General features: G+C 44.6%; 1 protein-coding gene across 4 annotated transcripts in view; it reads right to left on the reverse strand.

Moving 5' to 3' along the window:
* The window catches only part of ENTREP3 (endosomal transmembrane epsin interactor 3), a 49,346-nt gene extending 34,286 nt beyond the window's left edge, over positions 1–15,060 (reverse strand). For 2 of the 4 annotated variants that reach the window (XM_068251480.1, XM_068251477.1), the window contains exons 1-5: positions 14,644–15,060; positions 12,431–13,339; positions 8,148–8,204; positions 3,457–3,567; positions 3,248–3,373 (exon numbers count right to left, since the gene is read on the reverse strand). In XM_068251480.1, the coding sequence (XP_068107581.1) occupies positions 3,248–3,373; positions 3,457–3,567; positions 8,148–8,204; positions 12,431–12,649 (513 nt within the window). In that variant the 5' untranslated portion in view covers positions 12,650–13,339; positions 14,644–15,060. The remainder of the gene's footprint in view (positions 1–3,247; positions 3,374–3,456; positions 3,568–8,147; positions 8,205–12,430; positions 13,340–14,643) is intronic. The other 2 variants (XM_068251478.1, XM_068251479.1) reach the window with 2 other exon arrangements.
* Positions 15,061–17,335: the final 2,275 nt, after the last annotated feature.

Consider the following 17,335-nt stretch of genomic DNA (forward strand, 5'->3'; position numbering starts at 1 on the left):
TCCCCTCTAGTTACCCCTCTGCTTTAGAGATATATATATATATATATATATATATATATATATATATATATATATATATATATATATATATTACCCATACCCTATAATATAGGGTATGGGTAACCTTCATCCATATACCTCTGTCTGTAGCTAGAAAGCCTCAACCATCCTTCATGTGTGTGCAGATGGAAAAGGAAATCTGATTTGGCAGAGATATGGCTGATCTCGGCACAATTCTTTATAGTTGAGGTTCATTTGCCTGAATGTGTAAACATGTGAACTTGTCATTTAAAGTGAACCTGAAGTGCAATGTGACATGGTGAGATAAACATATACACATATGATACTACCCCTACTAAGAAATGATGCGACTTCCCTTTCAGTATAGTTGTTATCTATGCAAAAGAGCTTTTCTTAGCTTGGCAGCTTGTCTAAAGGTGGCCATACATCCATCGGCTTGGTGGCTGATCGACCATCTGGTTTGATCATTATTATTCGATGAAAAACGCTACTGTCAAGATCTTGCCCAGTCAACAATTCGACTAATTTTGGGAAAATGGTCAAATGTATCATTTGGACATGCTGGGAAATCTCATGGCGACTTGGTTGCTCGCAGTGTGCAGCGGTAACGGCAAGCAATAATCATGAACGATGAACGATGAACACGACGGAAACCCCCGGTCACTGTTCCTCCCAAATGTTGTATATATTCCCCCCGCCCACCCGGTGCCCATGCATTTACACTTTATTTGCCACCAGGGGTGTTTTTAGGCACAGGCATTACAGGCCACTGCCTGGAGTACCATTGGTACTGGGGGGGGGGGGGGGCACCATGCCCATGATTAAGCCCCACCCCTGAAGTAAACCACGCCTACCGAACTAAGCCACACCCTCACAGGTGGTTGTACCTCTTTCTGTCCCCTTGTGCCTCCTATTTCCTTGTGCTACATTCAGTCTCCCTGTGCCACCTCTGCCCCCTGTGTGGTCCTCTGTCCTCCCTGTGCCTCCTTCTGTCTACCTTTATGCCTCCTTCTGTCTCCCTGTGCCACCTTCAGTCTCCCTGTGCCACCTTCAGTCTCCCTGTGCCACCTTCAGTCTCCCTGTGCCACCTTCAGTCTCCCTGTGCCACCTTCAGTCTCCCTGTGCCACCTTCAGTCTCCCTGTGCCACCTTCAGTCTCCCTGTGCCACCTTCAGTCTCCCTGTGCCACCTTCAGTCTCCCTGTGCCACCCTCAGTCTCCCTGTGCCACCCTCAGTCTCCCTGTGCACCTTCAGTCTCCCTGTGCACCTTCAGTCTCCCTGTGCACCTTCAGTCTCCCTGTGCACCTTCAGTCTCCCTGTGTCACCTTCAGTCTCCCTGTGTGTCCCTCTGTTCTCCTGTGCTTCCTTCTGTCACGTGTGTGACATCACACACGTGCCCCACATGCTAGAACGCCAGCAGCCCTGTGGGGTGCCAAGGGGGAAGTATGGGTAGACACTCAAGGACAGCATGACAGGTAAAGTAAAGTATAAATGCACAGGCACCTGGGGGTACATACAACATTTGGAGCAAAGCGACCAGGGGCGGCATCACGAGGCCAATTCCTGAAATATTCAAGGTGTGTAGAAAAGCATTTGGCAGATTTCAGCTGCTTTCTGCAGCAATTTGCATTTTTCATCCTTGCCACGGGACATGGAGACACGGCGGTGAGCGACCATGGAAGCTGCATGTTGCTTCCAAGGTTGGCTGACAAGCTGGTAAAAATTGGGATTGGAATGCGGCGTTTGCACAAACGACGGTAAAAGTATGGAACAAGCGCTGCCATTCACTTGAGTGGGCAGCGCTTAACCGAAGAAAGCCACGGCTGGCCGAAAAAGCAACTTCGAATCGCCCGTGTGAACCAGCCCTAAAAGGCAGACGGCACCCGTGACAGTCTGATGCTATGTTATTAATAAAGCTATATAACAAAACAAAATATGAGACTCTTTCCTTTGCTACTAATGTTCTATTTAATGTATTACTGGTATTTCGTACTACACATACAGCTCATTATCTCATACATTTATTTTCACATCAGGTTCACTTTAACTCCTACTCTACCCACTCCAAACACCTTTCCACCCGTCCATCGTTTCTCCATATCCCATTCTCGTTATCCTGTAGTGATGAGCACAGATTTCACATTGACATAATTTTGCATTGAAATTCCCAATTACGATGCAAAATCAAGATGTGAAATTTTGGGGGAAAAAAGTCATAATTAATATCATCTGTTTTTGTAATCATTTGTAATTTTGTGTAATTTTAGCGTAATGTTGTGCTGAATTTAGCTGTGAATAGCAAAGCTCCCTTACATTCTATTGCCACTAAAATTGCTACATATGTTAAAGGGGGTAAGAGGTATACAGAGGCTGCCATATTTATTTCCTTTTAACCAATACCAGTTGCCTGGCAGCCCTGCTGGCAGGGCCGGGCCGAGGCATAGGCTGGAGAGGCTCCAGCCTCAGGGTGCAGTGTAGGAGGGGGCGCAGAATTCATTCAGCTGTCATTCCTAAATGTGTTTGAAGCAGAAATAAATAAGAAAAGGGGATACATAGCAGTGACTGCAAGCCAGATAACTAGATATTAAGGTGTTGGGGAGGTTGTGGGCCCTGTGGCGCCTCTTAGTCTAATAGCAATCAGTGTGTGACAGCTGGGGTGGGCGGGATGGAGGGGCGCACTTTGGTGTCTCAGCCTTGGGTGCTGGAGGACCTTGTCCCGGCTCTGCCTGCTGGTCTATTTCTCTGCAGTAGTATCTGAATAACACCAGAAACAAGCATGCAGCTAGTCTTGTCAGATCTGACTTTAAAGTCTGAAACACCTGATCTGCTGCATTCTTGTTCAGGGGCTATGGCTAATAGTATTAGATGCAGAGGATCAGCAGGGCTGCCAGGCAACTGGTATTGGTCAAAAGGAAATAAATATGGCAGCCTCCATATCCCTCTCTCTTCAGTTGTCCTTTAAGGAAAATAATGGGTACAAGACAAAAAGTCCTTGATTTTCTTTTTGAAAACATTTTGGTGACCATGGCATGTATGGGGCCTTTCCTATTCACCTCTAAAGTCGGCACAAAATTATGCAAAAATTACGCAAAATTACACAAAATCAACTGAATTTTCCAATTGTAATCACGTATGGGCGTAATTTTGCGTAATCGTTATTAGGTGATTACGACAATCACTATTATCCTGCCCCCCCCTTGAATATTATCATAACACAGGACATTCACCTTCAGGGCACTGCGGATGCTGTCACACTGGTGGTTGGGATACAGAACGAGCTTCTCCAGCTCCCCGCAGCTGGATGGCACCTCTGGCTGAAGAGCAGGGTGGCAGCAGATGCACCAGTTGTTCTCCTGGGTGAGTATGACAGAAGAGAAGAGTCAGGAGAAGGATGGGGTGGACACCAGGCAAGGTCACCAGTAGAGGGAGCACTCACCTTCTTGCAGGAATTGAAAGATTTCACCAGCTGTCCATTCTGGCAGGACAATATGGAGCCAGCCAGGTTCAGCATCACGCTCAGAGCACTGAGCAGAGTGAGGGCCGTCACCTGCAATGGGGGAACATCAGCCATGAGTATTAGTGGCCACATACAGAGGGTCATGTCTAAGAGAACTCATGGAGAAGCATGTGATCAGTTGGGTCAGGTGATATTTATTTATTTATTTATTTGTTGTATTTATAAAGCGCCAACATATTACGCAGCGCTGGACATTAATTTAGGTTACAGACAATATTTAGGGGTGACAAACAGCAATATGACAATACAGGAATACAAGAAAACCAGATCACACAGCACAGTATGAGTACAAGGTAATGCTTAGTCAGTCACTGGATGGGAGCATAGAGTTAGGCAAGTTAGGTTCACTCAAATGCATAGCATGGGTGCACAGTAATAGAGGTGCATGATCAGGTAGGACACAAAAGGAGTGAGGACCCTGCCCAAAGGCTTACAATCTAGAGGGAGAGGTAGGGACACGAGAGGTAGGGGACCAGAGTTCGGCTGTGGGTTTAGAGCAATTGTGAGGGGTGGTAGGCAAGAGTGAAAAGGTGAGTTTTGAGGGCCTTCTTGAAGGTGTTGAAGGAGGGGGCTGCCCTAATGGGTGGAGGTAGGGAGTTCCATAGTGTCGGAGCGGCTCTTGAGAAATCTTGGAGGCGTGCATGGGACTGGGTGATGCGGGGGACGGTCAGGCGAAGTTCATTGGAGGAGCGGAGTGAGCGGCTTGGTGTGTATCTCTGAGTAAGATCAGAAATGTAGGTTGGACAGGTTTTGTGGATGGATTTGTAGGTCAGACACAATATCTTGAATCTGATTCTGGACTGGATAGGAAGCCAGTGGAGGGATTCACGGAGGGGAGCCGCCCTGGTGGAGCGATGGGAGGAGTGGATAATTCTGGCAGCCGCATTCATGATGGACTGCAGTGGGGCTATTCGGGTCTTAGGGAGTCCAGACAGAAGGGCATTGCAGTAGTCGAGGCGGGAAATTATGAGGGCATGGATGAGGAGTTTGGTGGTGGCAGGGGTCAGGAAAGGGCGAATCTTACAGATGTTACGAAGGTGGAAGTTGCAGGACTTTGTGAGGTTTTGGATGTGGGGAGTGAAGGAGAGTGAGGAGTCCAGGGTGACACCCAGACAGCGGGCTTGAGAGGTAGGGTGAATAGTAGTGTGGTTAACAGTGACCTGCACATCTGGGAGGTCCAGGGATGACCGGGGTGGGAAGATCATAAATTCCGTTTTGTCTAGATTTAGTTTTAGGAACCTAGCGGACATCCAGGAGGAGATGGCAGATAGGCAGGAGGAGACCTTGTCCATGGTAGTGGTGGATATGTCAGGGGTGTGGAGATAGATTTGGGTGTCATCTGCATACAGATGATAGTTAAAACCCATGGAGGAGATAACCTTGCCAATGGAGGATGTGTATAGGGAGAACAGTAGGGGGCCAAGGACCGAGCCTTGGGGGACTCCCACTGAGAGGTGGTTGGGGGTGGACGAGGACTTATTGAAGGAGGTCGTGAAGGAGCGGTTGGAGAGGTAGGATGAAAGCCAGGTCAGGGCGAGATCGTGAATGCCCATGGATTGGAGGGACTGGAGGAGTAGGGGATGATCTACTGTATCAAAAGCTGCTGAAAGGTCAAGGAGGAGGAGAATGGTGTATTTACCTTCAGCTTTAGCTAAGGCAAGGTCATTGACCACTTTGGTGAGAGCCGTTTCGGTTGAGTGGGCAGGCCGAAATCCAGATTGCAGTGGGTCTAGTAGTGAGTTGGCATTGAGGTACTGGGTCAGGCGTTTGTGAACCAGACGCTCAAGGAGTTTTGAGGCGAAGGGGAGGAGGGAGATCGGGCGGTAGTTGGAGGGTAGCAAGGGGTCGAGGGAGGGTTTCTTGAGCAGAGGCAGTACAGTGGCCTGCTTGAAGTCTGAGGGGAAGGTGCCTGTGGATAGGGAGAGGTTAAACATGGTAGTGAGGACTGGGGCCAGATCCGTGAAGTGAGGCTGAAGTAGATCAGAAGGGATAGGGTCAAGGGGGGAGGTAGTGGTATGGGAAGTCTGCAGTAGGTGGTTGACCTCCTCAGTGGTAGTAGGAGTGAAGGAGGTGAGGGGAGGATAGGGTGGAGAAGGAGTAGGTTGTGAGCAGGTGGGAGGTGAAGATTGAAGATTGGATATTTCCTGACGGATGGAGACTATTTTGTTGGTGAAGTGGGTGGCTAAATCTGTGGCAGAGAGGGAGGAAACAGAAGGTGGGGGTGTGGGTTTAAGCAGGGAGTTGAAGGTGCTAAAAAGACGCCGGGGATTGGAAGCTTGTGCTCCGATGAGCTTGGTAAAGTATTCTTGCTTCGCATGAGCAAGGGCAGTGTGGAACTGCTGCAGGTTAGTCTTGTACTGTAGGAAATCCTGGTTTAGTCGAGTTTTCCGCCATTTTCGTTCAGTGGCGCGTGTTTCCCTCTGGAGGTTGCGAGTATGGGTAGTGCGCCAGGGCTGGCGGTTAGGGGGTCGGTTGCGGCGGAATATTGGTGGAGCAGCTTGATAGACATGTATAGCCTCGTACACACGCCTGACTTAAACTGAACCTGAAGTGAATTTCAAATAAAGAAACAGATACCTAAGGAGGGGGAATGCTCTGGGTCCAATAGAGCCTTCTCGTTCCTCTCCTGGTCCTCTCGTTTCATCGCCCAAGTGCTCCTGAAGATGGGCGGCTCAGTAGTGCGCATGCGCGAGTGCACTCTCTCACGCATGTGCAGTATAGAGCCACCCGGTTTTGGAAGCACTCGGGCCCCCGAAGACTTCCAAAGCCGACCATGGCAGGAGATTTTAACAGGGAGACGGCGCTGGAACGAGGGGACCATGAGAGGACTTGATGGACGAATGTCTTTACTCAACCAAACTATGTAACTATGAATGGGAGCCTTCCCCCACCTTAAGTAAGTATTTGGTTTTTTTTTTACTTTAACTATGCTTCAGGTTTGCTTAAAGTCGGCTGAGGTATCCAATAACGACTGCCTCAGTTGAATCAGGCGTGTGTACGGTAGCCAGCAACCCCCAACAATAAAATGGACACAATGAATCATGGTACATAGTAAGGTCAACATACGGTAAGTATAAATGGCCAAACAAAGGGTTGTGGGACATAACAGGGCCTATCCAACCAAACAGAGACTTAACAGGCCTAAACATGTATCACTGTTCACACACTGGGGATTGTGGGACAGACAGAATAAGGTAAATTCAAATATAACTAGCTATACACAGGGGGTCATGGGACAAACTAGAGCATACACAAAATAAATGGCCAAACACAGAAAGTCATGGGACCAGGGTCAGATGTGTATTCTTTTACCACTCAAGGTCACTGTCAGCAGCTGCCCCCCCCCCTTCAGTCTAGATAGCCAGATGACGCCCTACCCCCTCCAATATAGGTAGCCTGTTGACCTTTCCCCCTCCCTCCAATATAGGTAGCCCGTTGACCTTCCCTCCAGTATAGGTAGCCAGATGAACCTCCCCTCTCTTCCAGTTTAGATAACCAGATGACACCCCTCCCTTCAGTATCGGTATCCTGATAACGATTCCCTCTGGTAAAAGAAACCAGATGACCCTCCCCCCTTCTGTATAAATGATGACCCCACTCCCTCCAGTACAGGTAGCCAGGTGGCCCTTCCCTTCCCCGTAGTATAACCTATTGCCCACCCAGCCTTGCTCCTGTGTTGCCCTAGGTCATGGCCTTGGCTTACAACTGGCCCTGCATGGGACATAACAGAACCTATACAAGTTTAACTGGTTAGATACAGAAGGTCGTAGGATACAATACATAAGCAATGCATCACTTGGAAAAGCTGCAATTCCCAATACATCTTGTACCTCCCTTATCTATAAACACTACGCATTATACTTTTTTTTAACCTCTCCAGAATTCTTTAGGTAGTTTGCATGTATGGGGGTGATGTGTACTTGGCTATCTCCAGCATCTTTGCAAGAATAATTTCTAAGTATTGATACTCTATAATGACTCTAAAAATGCCACTTAAAGGACCGCTATGGCAAAAATCAGAAAATGTAAAATACATTTAAACAGATACAAATAAGAAGTATGTTTCTTCCAGGGGAAAATGAGCCATAAATTACTATTCTCCTATGTTGCTGTCACTTGCAGTAGGCAGAAGAAATCTGAGAGAACCAACAGCTTTTGGACTAGCCCATCTCCTTATGGGGGGGGGGGGGGGGGGAGTCCGCAGGGTTTATTTTATTTTCAGAAGCACTTAGTAAATGCCAGTTGCTCCGTCCAACTGCCAAAAAAAGAGTGCAACAAAGCGGAAGGACTGGCCAGCATCTTTATATAGATCCTTTTCAAAGAGTGTCTTTATAGAGAATAAAGGCCATGCTGAGGATCCCCCATGAAGAGATGGACTAAAACCTGTCAGTTCTGTTTGATTTCTACTTACTACTGTAAGTGACAGCAACGTAGGAGAAAAGTAATTTATGGTTCATTTTACTCTGGAAGAAACATACTTCTTATTTGTATATGTTTACATGTTTTATACGCGTTACACTATTTCGTGATAGTGGTCCTTTAAGCAAGTCACAAATATCCGTCCCATGCCCATGATCCCCATAATATCCATAGATACTCCATGTACTCACCACGAGTGTGAAGGGTTTCTTCCATGAAATGCAGCTGATGAGGCCTGAAACAGCCAACTGAGTGACACCAAGGATGGAGGGGGAGGAAGAGGGCCCATCAGACACACAGTACATGGGATGGGAAAGAGGCAGCAATCAACAGAGGAGAATTAGATCACAAGGGTGCGGATAAGTGGAGATTGCCAAAGCCAGGCCATGGAGAATGAGTGAGGAGAAGGGTTAGTAGAGAGGGTGATGAAATATGAGTTGAATGCATAATGTACGAGAAAGAATAGCAAAGAAACCAGACGGTCAGTAAAATTTAGGATAATGGAGAAAGGAGAACAGAAAAATAACAATGATGGGTAATCGAATACGTTGGTGTGAAGTTTACAACAGGGGAGATGGATGGAGGGAAGTCGCACAAGAAGGAAAGGAGCCAATACAAGCCCAGATGAAATGATTAGATGGACAAGGTGGCAACCATGGTTGGAGAACAGGGTGAGTGAAGAATATGGAAGGTGAGGGAGGATGGGATGTATAGGGTAGGAGAAAAAGGATTCCAGGTGAGAAAGTGAAGAAAGAAAGAGATGACATCAGATTTAATAAGGTTTGTGTTCCACCCATTATTTTTCTGCCATATGACCTCAATAAGCTTTTTCAGGACACCTGCTTATAAAGCCGACCAACAGCCTGGGGTCTAAGGAATATTGTCTGCTAATCATCTTCCACAGTAAAAATAACATGTATATAGGACATTTATGGATATGAGGTTACCAACAATAACAGTTAGGGATCTAAAAACAAGGCACACCAAGAGCCCCAATAGTGTAATATGTACTGGTAAATGGTTACTAGACAGAGTAAAGATTAATACTCACAAACCAGGGTTACCATTAGGCAACCACTGTAACGGCAGGTGGGGAGATTTTCCTGACCCCACTCAGGAATAAGAAGTTGCTCTCTGTAGATGAGAAAAAGGGGGTTCAACCCTCCACCCAGGGTGGACTCAATATTATGCAGGAGAACAGAGGCGCCAAAAGGATAAAAGGAAGCTAAATGAGCTTTAAAACCAAATTCTTGGTAAATAGAGGAGGTAGTGGTGGACTTACCTCCTCCAAATAGACACACAACGACTGTAGTGAAGACAGTCAATATATTTTATTTATGAACTCCAAATATGCAATGCGTTTCACAGGTTTGATCCCGCTTCACCAGGCAATAACAACGGAGCAATAGCATATGTGGTCAGTAGAAGAGCCAGCCATGTATATAGGACATTTATGGATATGAGGTTACCAACAATAACAGTTAGGGATCTAAGGTGACCTCAGTTCTCTCAGTGGAATGACGGAAAGATCATCCATTATCCATCACCTGAAGCAAATATTACTGGCTTATGTCCATAATTGGACATGGAATTCATAGCATCAAAATGAACACATATCTGAGAGGTTGGAAATCACAATTAACAAAACATTGATTTCCACTGACTGCAGAGATGGGCCTTGCTTGATTTATACTTAGGTTTGAAAAGATATACATGTCTACGTTTAGTAGCAAACTGATACAAAAGCTTCACACAAAGTACTCCTTTAATCAGTTAGAAAGCTGCCAGAGGTTCCTTCCTCCAAAAGCGGTCAACACACTTAGGGCTGTATTGCTAAGACCTACGTCCACCCAGTGATTGACAACCTTGCCCACTTCTCCAAAACCCGCCCGGTTTCAGTCCTAAAGACGGTGCAAGGTGAAACCGGTTGGGTTTTGGAGAAGTGGGCAAGTTGACTAATGTTTACCTGTGATCTGCACGTAGTAATTTACATGCATTGTATTTTAAGGCGTTTTAATGCACTGGGGTCCTGTATGCAAGACCTACAATGTGAGTGCATGCATTCTTGAACTGTTTAAATGTTTTATTGTGGAAAATTGAGTATCTGACACCACATTCTTATCATTCAATTGTCATTCAATTGTATGGTGGCGGCCACTTGTAAGAATGCTCTGCTTGCTATAACTGAGGTGGTCTGCTTGCTATAACTGAATTGCTGTTGTTTATCCGCTGCTTATTGCCTGAAGGAGTGGGCTGTGCCCGCGAAACGCGTTGCATCTTTGGGGTATTTTCAATAAATGTGTATATCTATATATTTACAGTCCTTGGTGTCTGCTGTAACGGAGGCGAGTCCACCACTTCCTCCCAGCAATTTTTTTTTAAATTTTATGTACTTTTATCCTTCTGGCGCCTCTGTTCACCTACCAATATATTTGAGTCCACCCCAGGGGGAGGGGTGATCTACCACCTTTCATTCTATCTACAGAGAGCGACTTCTTAATCCTGAGTGAGGACAGGTCTAATCTCCTCACCTGCCTAATGAGTGGTTACCTGGAGGTAACCCGTGTTTGTGAGTATTACCATCTCACTGTTTTCATTTATCCAATCAATTTTGACATACTACACCATATTGGGCTCTCGATTTCTCTTCAACTTGTAAGAATGTCGATCACTGGGTGGCTGCAGGTCTTTGCAATACAGCACTGAAGGTATAAGATATCATGAATTGTTCAGAGTACTCTGTGAAGCACTGCAGGATAGGTTGGTGCTATATAAATGCAATATATTAATAAAAATACATCATCCTCTTCCTGAGCTAGAATTGTGCATACTTCAAGTGTCCACCATCTTCATATCCTCTTTCATTTCTCCTGACATTTCACATTTTGGACCATATTCAATTCACTTTTTCACCTGAGTTTTTTCCTAGGTGATATTTTCACAACTTGAAAATAAAAAGCCTTTTACACCCCCAGCAAGCAAGAAAATACTCAAAATAATTTTGACAGTACTTTTTCACCTACTTTTCAGTACTTTTTCCATTCCAAGTGCTAAAAAGTTAATTTAAGTTGAAGATAAAAATGTTCTCCTAGGAGAATACTCAGGTGAAAAAGTGAATTGCATATGGGCCTTTGTATCTCATTCCTCCACCTTATTTGACCCATCTCACCCAAAATAACTAGGCACCCACTAAATGGTCAGTAACTGACCTCAACTCTATATTTCATTCCACTGACTGTCTTCATCCACCATCCATTTTTCCTCCATAAGAAAATCACTACCTTCCAGAGCCTTCTGCGCGACCCCTTGACTCTTTTGATCAGATATATTATTGAATGTTCAGTTCAACCATTACTTAAAGGACCTCTATCACAAATAATTGTAAAATTTGAATTACTGTACATGAAGACACATAAATAAAAATTATTTATTCCAGAGTAAAACGTGCTATAAATTATTATTGCCCTATGTTGCTGTCACTTACAGTAGTTAGTACAAATCTGACAGAACTGACAAGTTTTAGACTAGCTGGGCTCCTCATGGGGGATTCTCAGGGGCATTTTTTTTTCAAAAACACTTGGTGAATGGCAGTTTCTCAGTTCAACTGCCAGAATAGTGTGTAAACAAAAAGGCGGGCGATCTGCATCTTTGTATAGATCGTTTCCAGGTAGTGCTTGAAGAATAAATAAAATACTGAGAATCCCCCATGAAGAGATAGACTAGTCAAAAACCTGTGAGTTGTGTCAGCTTTAAACTAACTACATTTAGTGATGGCAACATAGGAGAAAATTAATTTATAGCTCATTTTACTCTGGAAGAAACATACTTCTTACTTGTATGTGTTTACATGTATTTTAAATTTTACATATTTTTGCAATAGTGGTCCTTTAATAAAACAAATAGGACTGATTTTGTATTACGTGCAGAATTCCACAGAAGCCAATGAGGCTTCACGTGGAAGATGGTGACTAAATGGTTTCCAGAGGTTTAAACAAGAACGGTGTAAACATCATTGCCCCTCTATACCGTACTCCAACCTCGAGACATTATTCTGTGTTAACATTTTGTTGAGTCTCTGGATTGTAGGTCAGTTGGTACAAGGAAAAAATACTTCACATTGTGAAGAAAGACGTGATTAAAACAAAACTTTACCTTGGTTAGGACTTTTTATGGATTAATTGAAGCTAGAATCTTTTTTTTTTTTTAGTTGGGGGGGGGGGGGGGGGTCTGTGATGCTTTCTGTTAGTGTTGATGATTAGGGTGGAAAGATATGGAGGCACTGTGATGAGTATACATGTAATTCATTCAGTGGAACAAAATGGATTCCCACTGTCAGGGGATGAACCAGTGTAGGAGGACACTGGTGACAAGTAGTGTAGAATGAGACTTGGTGCAGACAAACATACAATGTGTACACACAGCAGGACAGCAACTATTTGGCAAGGTCCTTCCAAGACAGAGAACCATCACTTACAGAGAATCCGGCCCAAGATGGACACGAATGTTTGATCTTCATGTTTGGGGTAATAGAGGCAGTAACCAGGCTGAAGGTGACAATGAGAACCCCGAGGATGACCTGCATGAAGCCTAAGGCCAGCAAGATGTGGGTCCAGGCCCGGTGCAGCCTCAGCTGGGAGAGACTGCGAGATGTTCGACCAGTTAGAGAAAAGCTGGAATCTGACGGGGAGGGCATAGTGAGCACAGAAAATGAGGAACCCCCACAAGAGATTTGCAAAAATAGTGTTCATTGGGAAGAGAACCCCAATTCTGCATAACAGTGGAGGTGGTTGGTCGCTTCAGCTTATATCTTGCCAGTTCACGTCGATAATCCACATTATGCCTTTAGCACACAATCCCCGTGGAGAGAAAGAGAGCGAGAGATGGGAATTTAACCCTTGGTGAACATTTATGAAAGACAGTGATCTATAGGCTTTCTTCAGAGAAAGGACGTTGAGGATATTGACAACTATGTGAAAATTGTGGTAATATTTTGAGCCTTCTTAGAACCAAAAAAATAGCAGCTATTGTGCGTAGAAGAAAAAATAGGTTTTGCGTCCAATCAAATCATACTGGCAGGTGTTGGTCGCAGCTCCACCTGGACAATCGGAACAAGCACTAGAAGAGTAAGAGTCATTCTGACGTTATTTGCTTCTACATGGCGAGGAGAGAAGTCTTAAGCAGGAATCAGCTGTTTTACTTCCTACCAGTTTGTCTTCCAAAATTCTCAAGAAGCCCCCATCATACAGAAAATGGCATATGGTTCCTTAGGTGCTTCTGGCTCAGACCACTAACAAAACGTGGCAGAGCAGATCCTGGAGAGCTCTGGGGTTCCAACCTGGACAGTTTCATAGCCGAGTTCTGGAAGATGGATGGAAGAAGCAGCCTGGAAGAGTGGACAAAAATGGGACATTAATAATCAGGAGATCCAAATAGTGAAGAGACAAGATATAGATGATAGAATTATTATAAGCTCTTTGTCAACACAGTAAAAAAGGGTTGATCGGTGGTAGAATGGAAAAAAGTAGTTGTGTTGGAAAGAATCAGATGATAATGGAAGGGCATGAAATGGTGGATAATGTGATGATATTCATGCTAGAATGATAAAAGCTCTGGATGAAGTTGTAGACTAGTGATGAAACAATAACATTCTTGACAGTGAGGTTTATAGGAGAATAACAGGATGATGCAGCTGTGGTGAATGTTGAGAAATACAGACGATGGATTGATGAAGCTTTGATTAATCATAAGGTGAAGACAGCAATAAAATTGATGGAATTTTGAGGCTATGGACAATGTTGAAGTTAATACAAATCTGGAATGTGAAGTTTGGGATATGTTATTAGGTTTCTAGAATGTTGGAATAATTAGACTTTGGATGATCAGGTTTGTAGAATGACGACGATGGAATTTCTGAATAATTATTTACGTGGTTTATACACAATGGGATAATATCTAGAAATAAAATGAGTAGGAGAAATTGATCAGGTCATGATGAATGAAATGATCATATTCAGATTCAGACCATGATAAACTAAGGTGTGGATAATTGAACGATTTGTGTTAGACAAACGTGTTTAGTCTGTAAAGGATGAATTTTATGCGGCTCATGGTTAGATGGCAAAAATTTAGGCGTGGATGAAATGAAGGACTTGAGATGTGTACATGGTGAAACAATGTATGTAGATGGGGAATGGCTAACAATATATAGCTAATGATGACATATTATTGTTATTATTATTCATATAACAATGGAATGATATTTGCATGATGACTGAATGTGGTACCTGGGATATTGAAGGATGTCTGGAGAGGTGTAGCGTGACTGTGTGGTATGGATGAGATATCAATGGAATAGGTCTATAATGATTGGATGGTATGAGCTGGATAATGATGGGATGATGGTTGATTAATGATCGAAAGGTATGGACTGAGAAATTCTAGAATGATAAGTGGATAATGTTTGGATGGTATGGTGCACATTACATATTGACAGAATATATGTATATAATAACTGCAAGTGTGAATAGTAAAATGATGCAATGATAGCTGGGTAATGATTGGATGGTAAATAAGGTAATGATGAATGATAGCTGGATGACGATGATGAAGGATGGGTTGGATGCTTGTTTCAGAAATACTCAGGATACCGACCAATGGACTGTTAATCAGAACAGACATTCTACTGACCTTTTCTCTTGGAAGTTGTCCTTTCAGGGACCTCAATCAGGACAATTCTTGAGCACCCTGGATCCATCTATACCCAGGACTCGTACAAGTCACCCTTGTCAACTTAGCCTATGACTTAGTGCAGATAATCCATCCTGTAGGTAACCACGTAGATCCCCATGAGGTCCAGATTACACTGTTTGGAGTAGCTGAAGCCTTGCAGGGTCCAGGCAGCCTACAGAGGGTTAAATGGACACCTAGGACAATGCAGAAAGTTGTGCCTCACCCTGAAATATCCGATCATCTGATCCTGAAGGACAGAGGTGGCATAATCATCAGTCAGACGGATGAAGATCTCATTACGATGCCTAGTACAGATTCCTGATCTGCAGATACAGTTATATTCCGATGGTACCCAGCTCTCTCCTCTAGCATCCTGTCTGCAGCATCCTGACAGCTGCATTACTGCACAGCCCCCTCCCCTCCAAACTGCACGGCAGCCTGGGAAATGTAGTCCCAGACTGTCAAGATTGCCTTTAGCCACTTCTCTCCTGTCCCAGAAGCAGATAAGGCTGACTACCCAAGAGGAAAGCAAAGAGTTACATGAGACACAGGGACAGCAGACAGGGAACACAGGCCACAGGAGGCCCCCCAACTCTCAATCCTCCAGCGAGGCAAGGGTTAACACTAATGAGCTGAGGTTATAATGCAAAACACCCAGAGGGTTCAGATTTCACTTTACTGAATGAGACAAGATGATTGGCTATTCTGGATCCCTACATCACTTTTTTAAATGCACCTGCTGTGCCCCCTATTCTTTGGGCCCTGTAACAACTGCATGGTATGCTATAGCTGTAGGTAGGAATGCCTTTATGCCCAATGTGTCACACAATGCATATGTCCTATACAGAGGCATAGGCCCAGAAGCTTGCACTCTGCAGTAGAGGCTGCACATGACAGCGCTTGCAGAGCATTTGCCAGCAGCGCTCCCCTCCCCCAGCTCCCACTGCGTCGCCTCTCTCTAATGGAAGCATTTTAGTCGATTTCTGAGCCTCTTCTCGGGTTTCAGTCAGCAGAAAAGGAAATCAGCCTCAGTCTCATCCATATTTAATGGCCTCGTATTCCTGAAGAGTGACTGCGCCAAGCACACCCATCCTCCTCCAAAACCGGCCTAGAATCCTCGCCGTTTGCAGCACAGATCAGCCCACCGACACACCAATCGCTGCAAACCCACCCGTCAACAAGATCCAGTCTACCAGCAATTGGGCAGATTCCAGCTCATCAAATTTCCCAAATCAGATAGACAGTATTCAAAAATCCCCCATGCAATAGAGGTTGCGACTGCTCTGGGGCCCCTGGACCAGATGGGCCAACTAGGGGCCCTCCTCCATCTATCTTATTAGCTTTTCATTGGTACTATGTAGGTAATGATCACCTCTGTATGTATATTGCATAGTAGTAATCCTTAGAACACGGTTTCCTTACCCTGATCACACTGCAGCAGTCCTTAGTAGGTTTTAGGGCTCCATAGCAATAAAGTTCTTGGGGTCCCATGTAAAACTCACACTGGGGCCCCAAGCTCCTTATTTACGCCACTGTCCCCACAACACAATTTGCTACTGCTAGAATCTGTGAAACTGGTGAATCCCTGCAGATCTGAAATAACAGCGCACTGCAGCCTGACTCACACAGAGGGGGCACCTTACATGTTATTATGTACATGTAATTATACTTCATAGCATGAACAGTTACTATAGAAACATGCTCGATCTCACATACGTTAAACAGGAACACACTGTAGAGAGTGCGCTTGGATAATGTGGCCCATTACGAGGCAGAGGTGTGCAATGTAGGGATTCCTGGCCGCACCCCCCTTTGTATGTAAGGTGCAGAGAGCTCAGTCCACCAGGCAGGACCGTAATCAGCAATATAGAAGAAACCAGCACACTCTTTCACAGCTGCAAAGCCTGTTACACACATCCAATTTTGATTGGCCAATTTTACCTCTTCTATGTAGTATGAGAGCTTACTTACACAATCTATTAATAGTATTCAAAATCTGTTGGTTCCCATAGTAAATAGAGGTGGTAAAATAAGCCAGTGATTGGCCAATCTAAATTGGATGATGTATGCACCCTAAAACCTGGTACACACCTTAAATCTTGATTGGCCAATCACTAGCCAATTTTACCACCTCCATGAAGTTGAAGAGCCTACCCACACAATCTGTTCCTAGTATTCTGTTCTGTACCAGGCTTTATACCTGGTATACACAATGCAATTTCCCATCAGATTGACGGTCAAATCGTTATTTTCCGATAGGTCTGATCTGATTTTCGATTGTTTTTCTGATCAATTTTCTGATCACTTCTGTACAAAATCAGTTAGAAAAAAGATTGGAAATCATCAGATCTGACAGAAATTATGAATGCGACCCATCTATCTGACTGAGGAAGGCTGCTGGCCGAAATCCAGATCGGGATTTTAATCTTTGATATGTTAATAAACAAGCATTTGTCAGTAAGTACAATTGTAGTGGGGTCTGTCCAACACTAGGCACAGTCTGCACTATGGTGTGTCCCCTCTGTGCTTCCATATACAGGAATTGAGCCAACAGCATCCTGCATATCCTTTGGAGCGCAGAGCGTGCGACATCACTGCTGGTGGAGAGACTCAGCGGGCTCAGTCAGATCCAGTACATACGCGCGAGCGG

This window comes from Hyperolius riggenbachi, chromosome 9, assembly GCF_040937935.1.
Source record: "Hyperolius riggenbachi isolate aHypRig1 chromosome 9, aHypRig1.pri, whole genome shotgun sequence".
In the NCBI taxonomy this organism is placed as follows: domain Eukaryota; kingdom Metazoa; phylum Chordata; class Amphibia; order Anura; family Hyperoliidae; genus Hyperolius; species Hyperolius riggenbachi.